At 35.7% G+C, this 23431-nt stretch overlaps 1 protein-coding gene across 8 annotated transcripts in view; it reads left to right on the forward strand.

Annotated features, from left to right (window-relative positions):
- The window catches only part of EHBP1 (EH domain binding protein 1), a 403219-nt gene that overhangs the window by 126970 nt on the left and 252818 nt on the right, over positions 1 to 23431 (forward strand). For all 8 annotated transcript variants that reach the window (XM_044663370.1, XM_044663373.1, XM_044663371.1 and 5 more), the window contains exon 5: positions 20826 to 21007. In XM_044663370.1, coding sequence (XP_044519305.1) covers positions 20826 to 21007 — 182 coding nt within the window. The remainder of the gene's footprint in view (positions 1 to 20825; positions 21008 to 23431) is intronic.

A 23431-nucleotide genomic window follows, 5' to 3' on the forward strand; every position in this document is an offset into this window, starting at 1 on the left:
AATCTGGAAGAGGCTTTAGAGATCATCAAATAAAGAAATTCTTAACCTTTTATGTGTTATAGACCTGTTTGTCAATCAAGTGAAGCTTGTAAACCCATTCTGAGAATAATGGTTTATTTCCTACGGTCACAATTGAAGGAATTGTTTAATTTCAGTTTCAGATGAGTAAAAAACAAGATATTTTTTCCCACCTAACTTTATGGGTCCCTTCAAATCTTTTCATAGGTCACAAATACAAGATAATCCCTGACCTTGTCTTCCTCTCCTATTTCATAATTGAAGAAACTGAAGCATAGTTAGTAAACAGAGAGCTGGGATTCCTATTCAAGTCTTCCAACTCCCAATTTAGCACTCTATGGTAATCACTGAAAAAATTGAGATGAAATTAATTTACTTTCTTTTTAAATATTTGTATTTTTTAACCCTTACTTTGTGTTTTAGAATTGATTGTAAGTATTGGTTCAAAGGTAGAAGAGTGGTAAAGGATAGGCATTGAGGTTAAGTAATTTGGCCAGGGTTACAAAGCCAGGAAGTACCTGAGGCCAAATTTGAACCCAGGACCTCAAGGTCTAGCTCTCTATCCACTGAGCCACCTAGCTGCTCCAATTAGTTTATTTTATTTTAAAATCTTCTCCACCTGGGGCAGTTGAACTGTCTACTTGTTGATACCAGTCAATTTTAGACAGCATATTGGGATCTATATGGTTGAAAATCTATATGAGATTTTATTCTCTAGTCTAAGGGATTTTCAATTCTTGTTTACCTTTTTTTTTTCTGGTGTTATTTAAATTACGTGTTTTTGCTATTATTTGCTAGGTTACTGCTCCAAACTTACCATTTCTTTAATGATGTGGCAAAATTTGTAAAATTTCATATTAAAAGTTTAAAAATGCAAGTGCTATAAAAGTAAAAATTCTATGTCATTTATTTTCCCATGTTGAATTTCCAGAATTTTCAGTATTAAACTTTTAGACATAGATCCTATTTGTGAGTGTTTTGATTTAATGAAATTCTTTATATAACTTATATATTATGTTATTGAAGTATGTATGTTAAGCTTTAAAAAAGCTTTTTATCTTTCTTGAACAATTATTGTTATAGTCTTATTTTCTCTTCTTAAAAGCAGGTAGACCTTTCCCTTTGTATATTTGCCTTTTCTCTTTCCAGAAAATCAATAGAAAGCTAATAAAAAAAGTCCAAAGTTTATTCCTTTTCCACTGACAAACAAAAAAAATAAAGATGACTATTTTCTTTTTATTCCATATATTTTCTGACTTTGAAAATTTGGCCAAGTAATCATATGCTATAGAAGTCTTTAGTACTGGTAAATGTGACTATAAGCCTCTTCTTGTTACTTTTTTAAAAAATTGTTCAAATATAACTTTTTTTTCCATTTAATAATCTTTATTTTTTAGAAAAGTTAACATGGTTACATGATTCATTCTCTTACTTTCCCCTTCACCTCCCCCCCCTCCCCCATAGCCGATGCGTATTTCCACTGGTTTTAGCATGTGTCATTGATCAAGACCTATTTCCAAATTGTTGATAGATGCATTGGTGTGGTAGTTTCGAGTCTACATCCCCAATCAGGTCCGCCTCAGCCCATGTGTTCAAGCAGTTGCTTTTCTTCTGTGTTTCCACTCCTGAAGTTCTTCTTCTGAATGTGGGTAGCAGAGACCAATACACTGTGGTAAAATGAAATATAACTTTTAATACTACTAATTTTTAGCTATGCAATGCTCTTGTATCAGATGATTGTGCATGCAGTAACCTGGTAGTTGTTGTGGTTGCATCTGTTATGATCTGAACACCAGCCCCATTGGATACCATACCAGATACCTCCCAGCCCCAAGGGTACAAGGTAATTGCCAGCAAGCCATTCAGATAAAATGGCAGTACAAAAAAGAGAAAGAGAAGCAACTGCATTAAGTTTTTTCTGTCATTTGGTAACCCGAAGTAACCCTTCCTCTATTGCATTCTGTAAATAAGAACTTTTAGGTTGTGTTTTTCAAAAATATTAACATTTAGGATATTTTCTATTGTTTTATACTCCTAAATAAGCAGTGTCTTCCCTTCATTCTGGAGGCAGGGACTTTTAATTTTTTTTTGTGTGTGTAATAGACCTTTGTTTGTCTGTTGAAGCCTGTGGACCCCTTTTCAGAATGAATATTTGTTACTTACATTAATAATTAAAGGGAAAGCTAAATTTCAGCTGGAGGTTAGTGAAAGTAAATATGTAATTTTTAAAAAACCCTTAACTTCTGTGTATTGGCTCCAAGGTGGAAGAGTGGTAAGGCTGGGCAATGGGGGTCAAGTGACTTGCCCAGGGTCACACAGCTGGGAAGTATCTGAGATCAAATTTGAACCCAGGACCTCCCGTCTCTAGGCCTGACTCTCAATCCACTGAGCTACCCAGCTTCCCCCGTAAATATATAATTTTAAAAATCATCCTAGTGTATAGACTCCCTGAAATATATTCACAAAAATCTCCAACCCCCTATTCAGAACTTTAGAGCTTGCTGAAAAAGAGATTTTATTAAGAAAATTAGAAGGATGGCTTCAACTTACCCATTTTTCCATTCTTTTCCCCTTTATTCTACAGCTCCCCACTTGCTAGAATGAGATCATTTCTTATTCCTGTTCTAGTGAGAATTCTTCATCATTGGTGCTTTCAATTTTTTTTTTTTTTGCTCACTGCATTACTCACAGTTCTCATATCATTTCATTATAATCACATTTCCCACTTCTAAGATTCTATGAACTTAGGTAGTAGTAGAGTGAACAAAATTATTTAAATCCAAAACCTTACCCAGGGTCAAACAGCTAGGAAGTGTCTGAGGCAAGATTTGAATCAGGACCTCCTGTCACTAGGCATCAGCTGATGTTGGAGGTATGCAGTTGGCCACAGAACCAGATCATAGCTTATCCAACTGTTGAATAAGGGAAAAGTAGTGGGTGTCTCCCTTCCCCTCAGTAGAAAGGTAGAAGAAAGATTAAATACGCAATCAAATGCAATTGTCAGTTGGTTTTGCTTAACTGTTTTTTCTTTATTAGAAGAAAACAGTTGGGGGCAGCTAGGTGGCTCACTGAATTGAGAGCCAGGCCTAGTGACAGGAGGTCCTGGTTCAAATCTGGCCTCAAACACTTCCTATCTGTGTGACCCTGGGGAAGTCACTTAACTTCCATTGCCTAGCCCTTACCACTCTTCTGCCTTAGAACCATGTCACAGAAGTGATTATAAGACAGAAGATAATAATTATAAGACAGAATTATAAAACAAAAGAAGAAAACAGTTTCAGTTGAATGATGAGTTGAGAAAGTAGATTGAAGGGGTTTTTGAAAAGAGCCACAGGAAAGCAATGGGAAGTATCAGAGGTGGTTTTTAAAAGGAATTTAGCTGAGAGAGGGAAGAGGGATATTCAGTGCCTCTTGTTGCTTCTATTATTGCTGCAAGCACTGGCAGAAACTAGATATATAGCCCCTGTTATATTCTCTTCTTCTCCCTTTGGTGTTTTTTTTCCCTTTTGGCCTACCAACCCCCTCCCCAGGGATTATTCGTCACCTCATGAATGGTGCTATTTCTATACTGTGGAATCCCAATGAGTTTCTAGGGGACACAGTTTCCAAAAAAGGAAATACCCACATTAAATCCACTATATTATGTATTATATATTATTATATTACACATATTATATGTTATTATAGTATTTAGTAAAACACTTTGATGTATATGTTACATCCTTTCTACTAGATCAAGCTAGAGGGCAGATATCATGTCTTATTATCACTGTTTTCTCTAATGCCTAGCACAGTGCTTTGCATGTAGTAAACATTTAGTAAATAGTTTTTGAATAAGTGAATATTAATATATTAATTAGGGTTCATTTAAATGTCTATAACATATAGAATTACTTTAAAGCATAATTATCACTAATAAAGATTGTTCTTTCTCTCATACTTCCTTACTTACTCTTCCTGGAGAATAAGCATGATATTCCTTCCTCTCTATTACCACTTTGAGACTTTCTACTGTAGTCTTCTCCTTTGAGATTCACCCTATCCCTATTCCTCATCTAATCTTGAAGGTTATCTATGATATGTGAGACATTTTCCTTCCTAAATCAGTGGGTTTACTGCCTGGTTCATAGTCTCCAGCTGCATTCCAGTCCCTCAGTCTATTAAATTAAAAGACCTATTCCTCCTTAACTATTCTACCTTAACTATTCACAAGGATGGTCATACTCTTGATCTCACCATCTCTTTGAAAAGGTAAGGTAGAAGGAGGTAGAACTACAACTATTCATGGGAGTTCTAAAATTCCTTTATGTAATTACAATCACTAATCATTTTTCTCTCTCCCCTTGCCTCATATCTCCTAAATTCTGTGATATTCCATTTCCAAGGCCATCATTCTTGTTCAAATTATACTCTTCTCTTAGTGAATCAATTCAATTCAATACTACCAAGGTACTGTTGTTGAGAGTACCATGATCTTGGGCCTCTAGATTTGAAGCCTTTCAGTATTTCATCTTATTTATTCATATATTCAGCCAACTGCCAAATTTTGTTATTCATATTTCACTAACATCTCGATTATACATCCCTTTCTCTTAAATTATATGGCAACCATCTTAGTTTTGACCCTCATCACTTCTAGCCTGCACTGTTAAAATAAACTCAATTATTCTCCCTCCCTTGGATCTCTCCCTAATCCAACATGCTTCCCTATAGACAACACAGTAATTTCCTATAATTCTTCACTTCTCAGTAAACTTCACTACCTCCCTTTTACCTCTAGAATCAAATTTAAGCTCCTTTGTCTGGCATTGAAAGCCCTTTACAACCTGGCTCCCTTTACTTCTTACATATCACACCTCTCTATACCCTCTGTGGTTCAGTGATACTGGCTCTACTTGGATTACTGAATGGCTAGAATCTTGAATAACATCTGATTTAGTGCCTCCCTAATTGGATTATTGTTTGAATGTTTGGCTTTTATATATTTAAATGTTTCTTATAGATGTAGAATACTGTATATAAATTGTTTCTTTTTGTTCAACATTTCATTCCAAAAGTTACATAGTTCTTTAAAAAATATATTGGACATATTTGAGCCCTTATTTGAGCATTACTAATGCAATTTTCCCCTGAAGTTTGCATTTATCCTTCTACCCTTCCATCCGACCATCTATGTTGGTTATTTTAGTTTACATAGTTTCTAATTAAGTCTTTGTGGTTGAGAGAGTTCCCTGTAGCATGTCTATTTTAGCATTTAATTGCTCCATAGGCTCCAAATTAAATTCTGTAGTGTTGCATTTTGCTCTGCTGATGAAGCAAAGATCTTTTTACCATGACCTAAGCAATGTGGTGTTTGTGACAGCTCCGAAGACCAGCATGCAGATTAAAAACAACAACAAAAAAAACCAACAAATTTTTCATTTCTTAGCATGTGGAGATATAACTAAAAAGATAGTGATTTAAAAGATATTTCTTATTCTAGTTGTACAATGATATTATAAAATAATTTGAATTATTTGTACTCAAATTTGACTTAACTGTTATACTTCATTGCTATGGTATAACATACTACTTTGTTTTTAGTCAGGTGATAAATGAGAAAGATGAGACTGGGAGATTTAAGTTGAATTTGGGTTAAGGCCAGTAGATAGATTTGGGCTTAATATAGAAATAGCCAAATAATTATTTTAGAGTTAACCAAAAATAGAATGGACTGTGTTGCAAAAAAAAAAAAAAAAAGTAATTCTGCATGGATTGAGGCAGTGAAGGAAGAAATAATCATCTGAATTCAGTAGAAAGCAATCTTAAATTGTTTGGAAGTTAAACTATATATACCATCTGAGGACTCTTTCACCTTGTATTTTGTGATATTTTTGATGCTATTTGAAATAGGGATATTTGTGATAGGGAAATTTGTAAAAATTTACTTGATTACATGCCGTTTTTAAACACACCTAATAATTTTCATAACAGTGAAACCAAGAAGACCAGGTTTCAACTTCTCATACATGTGTAGGTCTACAATTTCACAATGTGTATGCACTGATTGGTTTGTCAATAGGTCTGTTAGAGAATTCTGTACATGGTGTCTGGAGATGGTCACAGAAGCTATTCATTAAAAGTAGATAGAATTCTTCCCTTCATCATGAGTACCAAAGATGAAAATATGTTATGGCATGGTTGTCTCTTGTTTTGGGGTTCATGATAAATCTTATTCTGGAAATCCCTTCCCCTTCTCTTTATTTTAACTCTTCTGGCAAAATTTGGAATTAGAATATCAATGTGGATAATATGGTTATGCGTTAGTTCCTCAAAGAAGTGAATTAGCATGCTGGTTGTTAATGTTCATATTAAGTATACCAATAGTTAAATTAATAAAAGTAGATGATTTAAACATTATTAATTAATATTAACATCAGTACCTACTATCTAGTTTGTCTGCTTTTCTTCACATACCACTGTGAAAATAGAAGTATGTTGCATATGGTTGAGGGCATCTTTACATTCGGAAGATGTGTTACTTCCTGAAAACAAAAAATATCCACCCCTGGTGACCAAATCCTTGGGTGATAATTGTCAGTCTGACTGATGGGGGTTTGACCCAAAAGACTAATGAGACTAGAGTGAGGCAAAATAGCAAGGCTTTATTAGAGGAAAGGAAAGGAAGAAGAAGCAACAAGGGGGACAGAAGGGTCCAATGCTAGTAGATGACTACAGAGTTGGGGCAGGGGGGAGGATGTAGGAGAGGAGCAGCAAGGGGGTGGAGATGGACACCATTAAAGATGGCTGCTGAATCTCCATCTGAGTGGAGAAGGGTGTGACCTCTTTAGGGTTGGAGGTAAAGGAGATTGTTAGGGATAACAAACTGTGTTGCCTCTGAACAAGGAGAGCTACCTGGATTATATCCCTGAGAGGGTTAAAGACTCTTGGTCTCTGGGGATGGGAGAGGGGGCTGGTTCCTAGGCTGATGTTCAGTCATACAGGACAGGTTGAGTTACAAAATCTTATTGTTCTGCTAAGTTTTGCTGGGGATTTGTCTCACAGTTTGGGCAGATGCTAGAGTGGGGTGGGGGTGCCATTGGGTTTTGGTGAGTGTTGGAGGTACTTTCTGTCCTGAGGTCTGTCAAAGCTAGAAAATAAAACCAAGTGGAAGACAACAAGGAGAAATAAAAATAATCTACCAGTATTCTGGTAAGGGGCAGCTGAGTGGCTCAGTGGATTGAGAGCTAGGCCTAGAGACTGGAGGTCCTAGGTTCAAGTCCGGCCTCGGACACTTCCAGCTGTGTGACCTTGGGCAAGTCACTTGACCCCTACTGCCCACCCTTACCACTCCTGGGCCAAGGATGGTCCCTAGCCTGGATGAAAAAAGGAGGAGGGTTGGGCGTGGGGCTAACAACCCCACCCTGTAAAAACTACATCTGCTAAAGAAACTGCAACCTAAAGTAGGGGCAGCTGGGCTAGCTCAGTGGATTGAGAGCCAGGCCTAGAGACGAAAGGTCCTAGGTTCAAGTCCGGGCTCAGACACTTCCCAGCTGGGTGACCCTGAGCGACTGTGTGTCCCATTGCCTACTGGTTGTGGCCCTATGCTCCTAGAATGGAGTCCCAGGATTAAAAAAAAAAAATTCTGGTAGCCAAAACAAGACTGTAAGAGTGAATGATTAAATATTTATTAACTGTTTACTATTTGTCAGACATTATGCTAAATAGTTGGTATGTAAGTAAAAGCAAGCAAAATTGGCCTTGCCTATTGGGAGCTTGATTTCTATGGGGGTTAGGGAGAGAGACAACAAAAAAAGGGAGTGAGAAATCAGGGTAGGGAATGACTTGGAGGCCTGCTTCTGGGAAGTATTAGGAGAAGGCTTACTTATGAGAGCTCAGCTTCTCCAAAGGTATCATTGGTATCATGAGAAAGAGAATGAAGATGGTGATTGTAATGTAGGTGTCATAGTTTGGAAATGTCTGGGATGTACCCAGGAGAATTCATTCCTCCAAAAACAAGGGTTACCATCAGAGCCCAGGTCCCAAGAGTCTGGAGAGAAGGAAATGTTAGCATGTGAAGAATGATAATGATATTTAGGAAAATGAACTTAGAAGGGGTAGCTGATTATATCTGACCAACTACATATAAAAGAAATTCATGGTAAAGATACTAAACTGTAAACATGAGTTTTAAAGACACTAAAGACTTGGTTCTGAATATATCTTAAAGAAAGGAAGATTTTTTAAAATGGAAAGGTAATAATTATATTGTGTATAACAAAACAACAAAAAAGCTACAACAAACAAACATTAGCAACTATTGGCAAGTATGCTATCTCTCTTCTTGTGATTTTTTTTTTTAAGATGATGGTCTTTTGAAAAGTCATCCACAATGAGAAGAGAATAGGCAATTTTCTCAAATAATTCTCTAAATTATCCCTCATTTTTACTATCATACAACTGAATTAAGAGTTGTAATGAATGTAACATGCTTCTCTATGTATTGATTTCAAGTTAATGGAGAGTCTTACACCTCTCATTAGATCATGTGTATCTCTTATACATGAACAGAGAGAACTTTTTTCCACTAACTTTCAAATATTGATCTCAAGTAAGGTGTTAAAAAGAGAGATGGTGCACAAAGGAAGTATTGTGGAAGATGTTCATCTAAGGTCCAAAGAGATCATAGATGTCACCATCTTAGATTTAGAAACTGAAGGGACCTTAAAGGTCATATAGTTCAGTGTTTCTCTTATGTGAAGTAAGTGAATATTGGTGAGGTTAAAGTTCACACAGAATAATGCTAGAGTTAATCCTTTGAATGAACATCATTTACAGATGAAACTATTACTACTATATACTCTTCAAAATTATTGATTATCTATTAATTGCCAGATCTGATGGTATTTACTCATTCCCCATCCTTTTTGACTTGTCTGCCACATTTTATGCTTTTGGCTCTTCTCTCCTGAATGGTTTCATCTCTCTGCACCTCTATGACACCACCTCTTGATTTACTCCTTTTTGTTTGACTTACTACTCTTTTTACGTCTCCATTGTTAATTCATTGTCAGGATCATGTCCCTAATTGTTGGCATTCCCCAAACTTCTGTCCTAGCCCCCATTCCCCCATCTGCTCCCATATATATGTATATAATTTTCATCTGTATGTTTATGAGCTCCAAATCTATATATCCATTCTAGTCTCCTCTCCTCTAAGCTTAATTTCCAAATCACCGAGTTACCCATTGGACATTTAAAAATTTAATGACCTGGAGACATCTCAAACTTACATCCAAATCAGAAAGCATTATGTTTTCTCCTGAACTCATTCCCCCTCCCCCCCAAATTTTCAAGACATCACTATTCTTCCATTCTCCCAGGTTTTTAACCTTTGCATTATCCTCTTATTTCTTGTACTCTCTCATTACACATATATAGTCAGTTAACAAATTTCCCATTTCTACATCCACAACACTTTTTGTATCCTACCCCTTCTTTCTACTAATACAGCTACCACCTTAGATTGATCCCTCAATACCTCTCCTCTAGATTCTTGTAGTGGCTTCTCAAGTCTTCCTTCCTCAAAAATATCTCCCCACTTTAGTCCATCCTTTTCCCAGCTACCAAAGTGATTTTCCTTTTGCACAGACCTGACTGTTGATTCTCTACCAAAATGGTGCTAGTAATTTCTTATTGCCTCCAGAATCACATATAAACTCCTTCATGCATCTTTCAAAACCATGTATGGGGGCAGCTGGGTAGCTCAGTGGATTGAGAGCCAGGCCTAGAGACGGGAGGTCCTAGGTTCAAATCCAGCCTCAGACACTTCCCAGCTGTGTGACCCTGGGCAAGTCACTTGACCCCCATTGCCTACCCTTACCACTCTTCCACCTATAAGTCAATACACAGAAGTTAAGGGTTTAAAATAAAAAAAAAAACAGACATGTATAATCTTGACCTATTTTTCCAGCTAATTTAATTTTGTTTTTCAGTTGTATCTGACTCTTTGTAACCCCATTTTGGGTTTTCTTGGCAAATATATTGAAGTGTTTAACCATTTCCTTCTTCAGCTCATTTTATAGAAAAAACTGATGCAGAGTTAAGTGAGTTGGTATCTGAGGACAGATTTGAACTCGCTGTGCCAACAAAGCTGCCTATCTTTCCAGCTATATTGGATGTTATTCCTCTGCTTGATTTCAGCTTCATAGGCTCCATGCTTTGCACAGGATAAGCTCACCCGAAATCTCATTATCAACAATGTAAAATGAAACTTGGAGGAGAGGAGGCAGGTGAATATAGAGATCTGAAGGCTTATAAACATAGAGATCATAATTAAACTCATGGGAGCTGATAAGAGAGAAACAGAGAGACACACATAGACATATGGAAAGATTGAGGCATAGAAAACATTAGCTTTGATACTCAGCACCTCTTCAGCACCCTTATTTGCCCTTCCCTCCAATTGGAGGGCTGGAGAGTGGAGCAATAAACTCCACCTCATTTTGAAGGTAAGGAGTATCTTTTTCTATTTTTTTTTTCCTACTTGCTTGACAAGTATCTGGCGCATAGTAGGAACTCAAGAAATGTTTATTGACTTGACTGTTGCCATCTCTCACACTACCCAAACAAATTGGACTTTTTCCTTACATAAGAAACTTCATATTTTATCTCTATGTTTTTACTCTTAACTGTCCTCCATGCCTAAAATGTATACCTTTTTCATTTCTAACTCATAGAATCCCTATTAAGATGCAATTCAAGCACTGCCTTCTACATGAATACTTTCCTAATCTCAAATCACCTGCCTTCTCAAACTACCTTGTGTTAAACTATTTTATATTTATTGTTTTTTTTCTATTCATATTTATTCTGTATACTTACGTGTCCTTGATGTCTTCCCTGTTAGAATCTCCTGGAGACTAGGGATTATTTTATTCTTTGTACTTTATTTTTTGGTACATTATTTCAGTGCCTGAAACATATTAAGTCTTTTATTATTGTCTGTTGATTGATTGGGCAACTAATTCTTGAACAACTGGGGTGAATCAGTAAGATTACTAAAATGAACAATTTAGTTGTTCCTCAATATCAGTGAATCTTGGATGTGATGATAATTATTATATTACCAAAATGTTTTGTTATGAGTTTGCAAAATACAAGTTAAAAAAAAGCAAATAATTCCAATTTTTAGGTACCAGATTTTTGAACTATTGGAAAATCATTCTGAAAGATTCTGGAATACTCTGATTTATTTCTGAACAAAATGCACATTTCAATCCACTTTTTCTTACATGAAAAGAAAAGATAAATTTGTAGCATGTGCTTTATTTTATAAGTAGAATAATGTTAGATTTTTTAAATGGAAGGATGATTTTTATTAGCCAGAGTTAATATTCATCCTGGGGTTAGCAGAAATGAAACAGCAGGAAATGAACTTATTCTAAGAAATTATCATAATTTAAATAGTTCAAATGAAAAAAATGGACATTTCTTTGAAATATGAGATTATTAGTACTCATCATTTGACTATTCATATTGCAAAGCATTTCATTTTTTTGGGAAAAAAGGTAAAATGGTCAAGTAGTGTAAAGCAATTATGTTTAGTAATGAAGGTGAAAATTTTAAAAGTGATTTAAGTGATCATGAAAAAGTTAGAATCTTATATTTTATTTTTCATCCTGTTTTCATTTTATTCTATAATAGGAAGTTAGACTAGTAGTTTCCCTCCTGTGCTTGTGATTATATTCACCTATGTATTACTTCTGATAATTGTCCATTTATAAAGGAAATACAAATATAAAACTGATTTTGCTTATGTTATCTCTGCCAAGGAGAATCCATGCTCTTTGGATAGAAAGAACAGGACAAAAATGACTAACAAGGAGTTGAAACTGGAGATATATAAGGGGATATAAAGTGTCCTTGGTATCTTTCTTAAGTGTAAGACACTATATCTGGACAAACTGTAACTTAGAGGACTGAAAGAATTGGTGGGTATGAGTGCTCAGCAATTTTCAGTGATCTGTGAGCAATTATGGGATAGTCTGTTCAACAACGAAGTAATTATCAAGATGATTTGGAACTAGTTAAAGTAAGTTGATAAGTAGAACAGGTAGGGTACTCTACATGTGAAATACTATGCTCATTAGTCTATGTTTGACAAACCCAGAGATGCTAGCTGCTGGGGTAAGAACTCACTATTTGACAAAAATTGCTGGGAAAATTGGAAAAGAATCTAGTAGAAATTAGGTTTAGACCAAAACTCATCATATACCAAGATAAGCTCCAAGTGGATATATGACTTGGATATGGAGAGTGAAATAAATACATTAAAGTAGCAGGAAAGAAATTAACTTTTAGAACTGCAAATAGGAGAGGAGTTCATGACCACAAAGAAATATAAAGGATCACTAGAGATAAAATGGGTGATTTTGTTGCATAAAATAAAAAAGATTTTACACAAGCAAAAAACCAATTCAGCTAAAATTAGAAGGGAAAAAGGCAAAAAAACAAAAACAAAAACAAAAACAAAAACCCAAAATCTTTGCCCCTAAAATAAAGGTAAAGACTTCATTTCCAAGATATACAAAGAACTGATTAAATTTTATAAGAATAAGAGTCATTCTCCAGTTGGCAAATGATGAAGTGATATGAATGCACAAATTTAAAATTAAGAAATTCAAGCTACTCAATTACCAGAAGCAAGGGGTGGGGAATGGGATGGTCCAGGCATAGTGGGAAGGCAGAGAGCAAAATGACCTATGTTGTTGATGGCTGGTATATGAAAAACACTCTGGTCTATGGTTGGCTAGATATAGACTTAGGTGAGTTCTCACCAATTAAGTTAGCTTAGGCCAAGGGCAGGAGTTCTAAAACTGAATATCGTAGAGGGGTTGGGATGGTGATGGGAGAAGTGAGTCAGATAGCAAAATGACCCAGTGGTATCACTGAATGGGATATTGATAAGGATATTTGGGAGATCAAGGGAATATCATAGATATAGTTTGCCTAGATTTTAGGAAGGCATTTGATAAAGTCTCTTATGTTATTCTTCTGGAAATGATTTAATTATAAGGAGACTGCATTCTAATGAAGAATAGACTGTAGCAGCTGCTCATAGGTAGAGAGAAAGAATATTGAGTTTGCAGAATGACTGGGTGGTTCAGTTTGCCTGGAATTTAGTGCATGTTAAGGAGGATAATATTAAATAAAGTTCAAAAGACTGTTGGAATACACCTGAAATGCCAAGCTATGGAGCTTCTAGGCAGTGTGGGGCAAAGGTTTGGAGGCAGAGGGATTCCATAGTCATACCTATGCTTTTTAGGATGATTATTTTGGTATTAGTGTGGAAATTGGAATGGAAAACAAAAACACTAGAATAGGCACCCACAAGGAAGTTGGTGATGCATGATGAAAATATAGGAGAAAGATTAGAGATGGATATATAGATTTGGGATTCATCTACATAGAGATAATACTTTCGAACCCTTTATTGCTGACATCTCCAGAAGAGAAAGGAGGGCTGGCCTTAAAATCTTATTTTTATCAGTGGCTTAATTTGTATGCTTATGAAATTTGCAAATAATACAAAGCAAAAAGAGATTGCTAACACATTGGATAGTAGAATCAAGATCCAAAGAGATCATGAGTCAAATCATTGGGGCAGATCTAATGCGATTAAATTTTATAGGGATAAATATGAAGTTTTACATCTCTGTTTTTAAAAAATCAGCTTCATAAATGTAAGATGAGGGAGACAAAGCCACATAATTGTTTAAGAAAATCTGATTGTGCCTGACAGTATGCACCATATGATTTAGTAGTATGATTTAGCAGGAAAAAAGACTACTTGATATTAGATTTCTTTAAGAGAGGCAGAAAGAATAAAAGAGAAGATAGTCTTTTTCACATTGTATTAGATTCTGGGTAAAACATAAGGATGGATATAGATTATGTCCAGAGAATGACCAGACTGATGAAGAGTTTCTAAATCATGTTGTATAAAGAACTAGGTATATTTAGATAATAGAATAGAAGATTTAGGCAAGATATGATAAGTGACTTCAAAGATTTGCATGGCTCTCATGCGGAAAAGGGATTAGAATTGTTCTGTCTGTTCCCAGCATTTAGAACTAAGAATGGTTGACTTAGATTAAGGAAAGGCTGATTTTCTAGCAATTAGTGCAATCCAAAAGTGGAAGATGCTTTTACAGATGACTTATTTTTCCCAGTTCCACCAATATCCTTGTGCATTGTACACCTTTTTTTTTTTTTGGTCTTCTAATTGCCAGCAGCAGAGCCCACCGGAGTCACGAACATCAGATTCAAAGCACAATAGCCTATTCCTTCATTCTTGCAATAAAACTGAAAGAGGAGGATCATTGAAAAAGCAAAAAGAGAAACCATTATATGAAATTTAATTTTTGTCATTAGTTGTGCTGGTGGATATTCTGCATTTCAGCAATGGATCACACAGATCCTCAGTGAGTGTTCAAACAAACCATCTTTTTAATTAAAATATATACAAGTACCCTTGAATACAAGCAGTTCCCATGGCAATAAAAGCAATCAACAAAGAGGTCCCCTTGGGTCTCAGGAACTCCCCAAACAGTCTTAAAACCTGCTTTTATACTCTTCTTGTCCAAAGGGTACATAGCTGGTTTTCAAATCAGTCCACTTGGAGGCCAGTTTAACTCAGACTGCCCCAAATCTCACCACAGTCTTCTTACTCTGTAGTCCTAGTCCCGTGGGAGTATGTGTCTTGTGTATGGGATTGTTGTTAACTTATATCTCCTCATTTCTAACGTCCTGGCCTACAACCTGTGTAAATCAATAGCAAGTGATTTAACCTGTTTGGACCTGTTTTCTCATTTATAAAATGAAGAGGTTTTACTAGAGGGCTACTGAGTTTCAGGATTGTTCAGTTCCTTCTTGTTCAAAGATTAGCACTAGTAACATTAGCCTTCTGGATTAAAGGGATATATAACTTCAGTTGGAGTATTTACAGTGCATGGATCTTTTTCTTTGCTCCTAAAGACAGATAGATTTAAAAGGGTGAAAAGCCGCAAGTACTGGGGTAAAGGTTCTGAGATCTTTTTCTTATCTGTCTAATTAACATCATATATTAGTTTTAAGGCAAAAAGTCATTAGGAAAAAGGATGAACATTAATGCCAACAATGTCTCTACTTCCCTTCCTATTTCAAAGCATTTGATGGATTTTGTGAAATTTTAAATAAGAGCTCTAGTCATAGAATTGTAAAATCTTAAATTTGAAGAGCTCTCAAAAGTCATTTAGCTTAATCTTTATTATAAAGGCATTCCCTTTAGTCACACATCCTCTCCTTTACTATTTCCAACTATAGGACATTCAGTGTTTCCCAAGGATAACTATTCCATTGGAAAATCTTTAATTAAAGGTCAAAATCTATCTCTTTTCAGCTTCCATTTACTAATTTTGTTTTGGCCCCTGGGGCTAAGCAGAATAAGTCTAATCTTGTTTCCTCATAGGATGATATTTCTAGCCTACTTACTTTATTTTTATTTAAATATTTTGTTTTTTTAAAAAAATTTTCCATGGTTACATGATTCATGTTTTTACTTTCCCCTTCACCCCCCCCTCCATATCCAACACACATTTCCAGTGGTTTTAACATGTGTCATCAACCAAGACTTATTTACATATTATTGATAGTTGCATTGGTGTGGTCCTTTCCAGTCTACATCCCCAACCATGTCCGCATCAACCCATGTGTTTAAGGGGTTGTTTTTCTTCTGTGTTTCCACTTCTGTAGTTCTTTCTCTGAATGTGGGTAGCATTCTTTTCCATAAATCCCTCCAGATTGTCCTGAGTCATTGCATTACTGCTAGTACAGAAGTCCATTACAATCAATTTTACTACAGTGTATCAGTCTCTGTGTACAATGTTCTTCAGGCTCTGCTCCTTTCACACGGCATCAATTCCTAGAGGTCTTTCCAGTTCGCATGGAATTCCTCCAGTTTATTATTCCTTTGAGTGTGGGAAGCCCATAAGAGAAACTGTTTCAAATAGATAAAAATCTGAGATTCCTCTTTTGACCCCTTTTGTGATCCTTTTGATTTCTTGTTGAAAAGTATTGTGGCCTTATTGAAAAGCTTTAAGTTCCTAATAAACCTGCATTTAAGAGGTTAACACTCTTCCCCTTTGGCCAGGAATGCAGCTGCCTGGTACAGCCAAGGCTAGCACAGGCAATTCAACCCTGAGAAAATATTCCCCAACATGGCTTTCTGATAAGAACCCAGTCAAAATTCAGCCTTGGCCTTGTTCTATTCTGAAACCAATGAGACATTTTGTGTTTTGATATGACATAATTTGTAACTTATGCACATCTGTGAAGTTTCGGGGAGGAGGGTCTTTTTTGTGAAATGAGTCTTGAAATATATATATGTATATAATAAACTCCATGCTCCTAGTGACAGAGCTGAAAGCATGAGCTAAAAAATCATCTCCCCTGTCCTTTATTTCCTTATCAACTAAGCGGTCCTTATAAGATTATCAGAGATGATAAATAGATCTTGAGATTTGAGCACAATAGTATTCCATCACCAGCATATACCACAGTTTGTTCAGCCATTCCCCAATTGAAGGGCATACCCTTGTTTTCCAGTTTTTTGCCACCACAAAAAGCGCCTAACCTACTTATTTTAGAACAAGGAAACTACCCAGAGAAGTTAAATGACTTCCCCATTAAATCCCAAAGTAAGATTTAAGGTCTTGGTCTTTTGTCTTCAAAAATAGAAGTATGTCAACTCCTCAGATATTTGAAGGCTGCATTTTTATCACCTGTATTCTTAGGCCAAGCAGCTGCAGTTTATGCACACAATCATTGAAGCTAAGAACTAGAAGGGACCTAACCAAAACTTCTTGGTCATCCACTTCTGCTTAAAGGCCTTTAATATAGAGGAAGAGGAAGGGGAAGGGAACAAGCATTTATTAAGTGCCTGCTATATGCCAGACATTGTCTTAAGCCTTTACAAATATTATCTTATTTGGTCTTTCCAATAATTCTGGTAAGAAGGTTCTACTTATAGTTGAGGAGACTAAAGCTGACTTCAGTTAAGTGACCTACCTCGGGTCACACAATTAATTTGTGTCTGAAGCCAAATTTCAACTCAGATCTTCGTGACAACTTGGCATCTCAGTTTTTTCCCCAAGTAACCCATTCCATTTTTGGATAGCACTGACTGTTAGGAATTTTTGCTTGTTTTGTCACACAATTTGTCACACACACATTTTCCATTTGTTGTTCCTAGTTTTGCCTCACTCTGGACTCAAAGATCTCTGTGGTCACTTCTCGTCCAAATTCAGTGTCCCATAATATTTTTTTTATGACTTCATTTAAGTCATTGATAGAATAGCTAACATAGAGCAGGAACAAGGAAAAATCTTTGAAGCATTCACTAGAGACCTCTATCCAAGGTGGTGTCCCTTTGTAGACTACACTTTGAATGTGATCATTTACCAGTTCTATATCTACCTAATTAATGCAACTCTTACCTATAATCCATGCTTATTGACTGACCAAAATATCAGTCAGGCATGGATTCTTCTTTATGAAGCCATGATTATATATAGTAAGCAAGGATTCCTTTTCTAAACAGTCACAAAACATTCCTTTACTAATATGTGCCATGATTTTGCCAGGAATACAGTCAACCTTATTGCACCTTCTTCTCTTTTGTAAAAATTGTAGTGATATTTTCCTCTGGCCTATCTTGTTCTCTGAGATCTTTTAAAGGTTACCAGTAACACCTCAGGAATTAACAGATTTACCCTTTAAAAAACAGTCTTAGTTGACATAGTTTTTATCACATCTTAGTTGTACATTTCAATGAGTTATAATATTATACTCCTAGCTTTGTAGAATATTATGTTTAGAAGACAAGGGGAAGAAACTGGAGGAAAAACTGCCAGTGGAGTTCTGGTTAAGAAGCTGAAACTACATATTCCAGACGCCTCATTCATCTATGTAGACCTCATTCAAGGACTGCTTTCAGCATTTCTGGTAGTCACTAATCTGCTTAGCTAATTAAAATGGGTAGAGCTTTTTCTTTATTTAACTTTTTAGAGACGTCGCATTGTACAAAATCTCATTCATTCTATTCAACTTACTGTGTATCAGAGAAACTTTTCATAATGTTGTGGGGAAGATTAGTTAGTAATAGTGCTGGACCTAGCAGGAAGGGCTGGAGGATTCCAAGATGGAATGAAGGAGCAGGAAGTAGGGCTTGTTCTCTGAGAGAGATTCCATTAGTGGTTGGCACAAACTTGCTAGCCCTGGGAGATCTCAGACCTGCATCCTGATTCCCTGGGATCCTGAGTGGTGGTGGCTTTCAGGAAGTGGACAAGACCTGTAGAGCTGCACCAAGTGGAGGAGGGGTTTGGGATCTGGTGGACAGCATCTCAAGCACACTCTCTCTACTTGGCTTTTGGCATCCTATGATTATCTTTGGATTACCTTGAGAACCCTCAAAGCCACCCTTAGGCCCTGTAACTGTGCTGGTCAAACCTGGCTAGAACCAGGTTTGAAGCAGCCTTCCCAGTGACTCCAGAACTGCTCCTTTGAGCCCTGCCTGCCCTAGGTCAAATAGAATTAGAGTAGACAAGTCCTCCCTTTGCCCCTGTGATTTGCCCTTTAGGTTTTTAAGTGCAGAATCCTCTATCCCACCTTTATTTAGTTATTCATATTTAAAACTGTTAAAACTTTTACCTTGCCTGCTGGTTCCATAGACCCTGGCCTAGGGGTGAGCTGGGTGAGCTGGACCAACTGCCATTCTTGACAGTTACCAGCTTAGCAGTGAACTCTGGTCTCCCTATCCTGGTTGGTCCTGTCTCTCCTTCAACCTAGTGTGTGTACCCACAACCATTTAGGTTATATTTTAACATCCCTGGTGCTCCATCTTTTTACAATAACTAGGTCATTTTTAAGCTAAAAAATATAATAAATACTAATCACTTGTTCAGTCGTGTCCTACTCTGTGTGATCTTATGGGCTTTGTTCATGGGGTTTTCTTGGCAAAGAAACTGAAGTGGCTTGCAATTCTTTCTCCAAAACGTCCCCATTTTTCATATGAGAAACTGAGACAAACTCGCTTGGAGTTACACAGTTAGTGTCTTAAGCCAGATTCAAACTCAGATTTTCCTAATTACAAGTGTATTGTTCTATATTTTTAACAATCTAGCTGCCAATACTAACCAATATAGCTTTAGAGAAGGTTTCATAAAACAGCTCTCTAAAAATTATTCACATTTGAAGTTTTCTCATAATTTATTGGCATGAATCTTTTGTTTGCAAGGTGAAAAAGATATTAGTAAGGAATAACAGTTACTTTTAATTAAATCCAGTGTTTTGTATAAAACAGAAAATGGAAAAAAATTGAACTTTAGTTGAAATGCTTTCAGAATTGATGCTTTGAATCTTGTACTACTTGTAGTGGTAGTTTCTAAAAGTACAATAACAGATTATTGTTCATATCGGTGTATTAAATTGAAACTCCCTGATCGTATTTTTTCATTTTACACTTTGTCAGAACCTTGGACCCTAATCTCTTTCTTTGATTGACAGTAGCGGCCAGGAAAAGAACTCTTGTATTGTTTGTGATAGTAACATCTGTTCAACTTGATTCATTTGAGGGTATTTGCATATTCTTAAGTATTTCTTCTGAGAGGGCCTAAATCCTTCTCAAGTGTTTGATGCATTTTTGAAATTCATTCATAAGGTATCTACATGCACTAATAGTTCTGTATAATATTGCTGTGCATAATCTGACAGATAAGGCTAGTTTTTTAAACAAGGTATTCTTTGGGGATGACACATTACATTCTGACTTATTCTGCTGGGCAGAAATGTCAAGTACTTTGGAAAAGGATGTTCGAATATTTTGATTAAATTAGTATTCCTCATTTGAGACAAGTTTGTCAACCACAGAAAGTGTCTCAGTTTTATTAAAAATAATTTAAAAGTGTTCATAGTAGCATATTTTTGTATTTTGGGTCATAAATCTAAGTCTGATATATAGTAATATAAGAAGCTATAATTACATATTATTCCCATCATAATATTGTACGTAGATTGTTTTAATTTTTAGAAATAACTTGCCATGCTACCACAATAAAAAAATTTGATTTTTTTTCTCCTAATATTTCATCAGTAGCACGGAAAACTAGCTAAATCTCAATGCTACCATTTGATTTTTAAAAAACCCATACCTACCGTCTTAGAATTAAATATTAATTCCAAGGCAGAAAAAGTGGTAAAGGGTAGGCAATGGGGGTTAAGTGACTTGCCCAGGGTCACACAGCTAAGAAGCATCTGACACCAGATTTGAACCTTAGACCTCTTTTCTCCAGGCTTAACTGAACTACCTAGATGCCCTTTTTTCTATATTTCAAAAATTACCCTCTGAAAACTTTTCAGAAATAAGCAACAGGGTTATATATATCTTCATTATTACCCTTTCCTGTTGTCCTAGGCTTTTATTTCCCAGTGTCCTTCTTGCTTCTTGATACTCTGCGTTTGGGATCCTTGTTGACTGCAATCCCATCACTATTTCATTTGAAGATCAGAATTGTGAACATGCCTAGGACTCAAAGATAGAGTTCTAAACATAGCAGTAACTTAGTGAACACTTTTAAATTACTTTTAAATAGAACTTTGCTGAAATAATAGTCTTTCCAAACTTTCCAACCTTCTGTTTGATTTAAGTAAGATGCAATTTATTAAAAAAAATTTTCTTTTTGACTGCTAATTAAATAAGTTCAAATCGCAATATTACGTCTGTCTTTCAGGAATCTCCATCAGGACGTAGAAAAGCACTTGCTACTAGCAGCATCAATATGAAACAGTATGCAAGCCCTATGCCTACACAGACTGATGTCAAGTTAAAATTCAAGCCATTGTCTAAAAAAGTTGTATCTGCTACTCTTCAATTTTCATTATCTTGTATTTTTCTTCGTGAAGGAAAAGCCACGTAAGTTATTTTTCTATCAGATACTTTGCTGTTCGACTAGACTGATGGTAGCCGATATCCTTTGGCATATCAGTTATGAACAATGAAAAATAAAACAAAAGTGAATATTAGTGGCATTAAATTTTAAAATTCACATTGTAAGGTGCCAAGTATGTTTTATGACCTTCAGGAACAAGTAGTCAGTCATTTTGTGATTCTGAAACATAGATTGTTTGAATTTGGCCAGCTTTTTGAATAATTTCATTGTTCACCTTCTAAGAGGCCATTCCCAGCCCTCTCAGCTGCTAGCGCCATTCCCATTCAGATTACCTTTCCATCTGTTTTGTATGTATCTAGTTATTTACCTATTGCCTTCTAGAGGACATGGACTGTTTTTTGCCTTTTTATCCCCTAGCACTTAGCAAAGTCCGAAGCACAAAACAGGTGTTTACTAAATTCTTGTTTAATGATTGATATGAAAAGGCTTCTTCTGATAAAGCTTATGGGAAAAAGGATGGGGGCAGAAAAGAGGAACTTTTTATAGTTTTTTTTTTACTGACAAATTTTCCTAGAATTTTATATTTAGTCATTAAACATTTATTAAGCAGTTATTATGTGCCAGACACTAAGCAAAAGTGGGGATAAAATGATAGGGGATATAAAACACAGAAAAGGTTGATGAATGGATAGTAAATAAAAAAATTGTTCATTAGCATTGTTATCTTAAAGCATTAATTAAGAAACCATTGTACATGGTCCTGTAGACATTGTACAGTTTTACAGAACTGGTCTCATGCCTCTAAGAGAGTGAAATTTAAGGCAAAGTAATATGAACACACACCTAAAATACAGATGACAGAAAAAGAACATTAAAGATAGTTATATCATTATATAGGATAAGAGTAAGTATGTTTTAGATTTTACTGTGTAACTGGGGCGAGAAAACAAGGAGAGCAGGAGTGAATTTTCTAACAGTATTTGAAAAAGCAAGAAAAAATAATTATCTTTGAAAGCTGATTAGTGTTGCATAATGTATTGAAACGAGAATTAAGATTATGTTTATATTACTGACCAGACCTGAATTTCAAGTTCATCACATTTTGATATTTGTTACCAATTTACATAACTAAATTAAAAATTAAAATTAAAAGCAACAGATGATGATAGTTGACAATAGTAATTCCCATTTCAAGAAAGATGAGAACTTGTTTAATGAGATGAAGTGATAGTCTAGAGAGGTACAATTATGGAATCCTTAGTGATCCATTATTGAACACTGTCAGAAACTCAAAATAATTTCTCATCTGGCTCCACTACTTTGTGACTTCTCTGACTTCTCCATTTTATTCTGAGGCTCATTATTGATCATACATCTCCTCATTTCTCAATTAGAAGCACTATTCTGAAATTTTTTCACTATTCTCCTGAGTCAAGTACCTTCCTCCCAACCTCTTACTTATCAGCTTCCTTTCCAGTTTTGTCTTTTCTTATTAGAGTGTAATAACCTCCTTGAAGGCAGATGCTTCTTTTTCTTTTTGTATTTATATCCTCAGTGTTTAGCACAATAATAGCACAATGCCTGTTGTTTTTGTTGTTGTTCAGTCATGAGAGTTGTGTCCAACACTTCTTTACCCCATTTGGAGTTTTTTTGGCAAAGAAACTGGAATGGTTTGCTATTTCCTTCTCCAGATCATTTTATAGATGAGGAAACTGAGGCAAACAGGGTAAAGTGACTTGCCCAGGATTACACAGCTAGTAAGTGTCTGAAGCTAGATTTGAGCTCAAGAAGATGAGTTTTCCTTACTCCAGGCCCAGCATTCTATCCACTGTGCCTCTTAGCTGCCTATAACATAGTAGGTGTTTAATAAATATTTATTGACAATTATTGACTTATTGAGTAAGAACTTTATCAGTAAGAACTTGAAATTGTAGACAAAATAAAAAAAACAAAAGCAAAAAAAACCCATTTAGATAGAGGTGATAAGACAACGTTAATGGAAAAGTCTTAATTAAAATATCATCCTTTCTACCAAAGGGCAGACTAATCAATAGCATGTTTAAGAGCCTTCAGCAAGAGAAAACTCAGTCAAATCCAATGGCCTTAACTAATTTTCAATTAACAAAACCCAACAGATTTAGTATCTTCTCCCCACTCTTTTACAACCATTCACTTTTAGGATGTTGCAAGTATTATGGTATTAAAGGGGAGGAAAAACATATAAAATGCAAGTTGCTTCAAAATAGAAGCAAAAAATTTTTGCATTGTTAAAATATAGTGAATAACTAAAGCAGTTTCAAGGGAAGTGATTAAAACTGCAAAACTGCAGAGCAACAGGATAGGTTAAATTCATAATTAATTGTTTCAGAATCTTCACAGTGGTATATGAAGTATTATAACAGCATTTTATCAGCTCATCTTGGAAACAGCCATATCTCAACTTCCTT

The sequence above is a fragment of the Gracilinanus agilis genome, chromosome 2, assembly GCF_016433145.1.
Source record: "Gracilinanus agilis isolate LMUSP501 chromosome 2, AgileGrace, whole genome shotgun sequence".
In the NCBI taxonomy this organism is placed as follows: Eukaryota; Metazoa; Chordata; class Mammalia; order Didelphimorphia; family Didelphidae; genus Gracilinanus; species Gracilinanus agilis.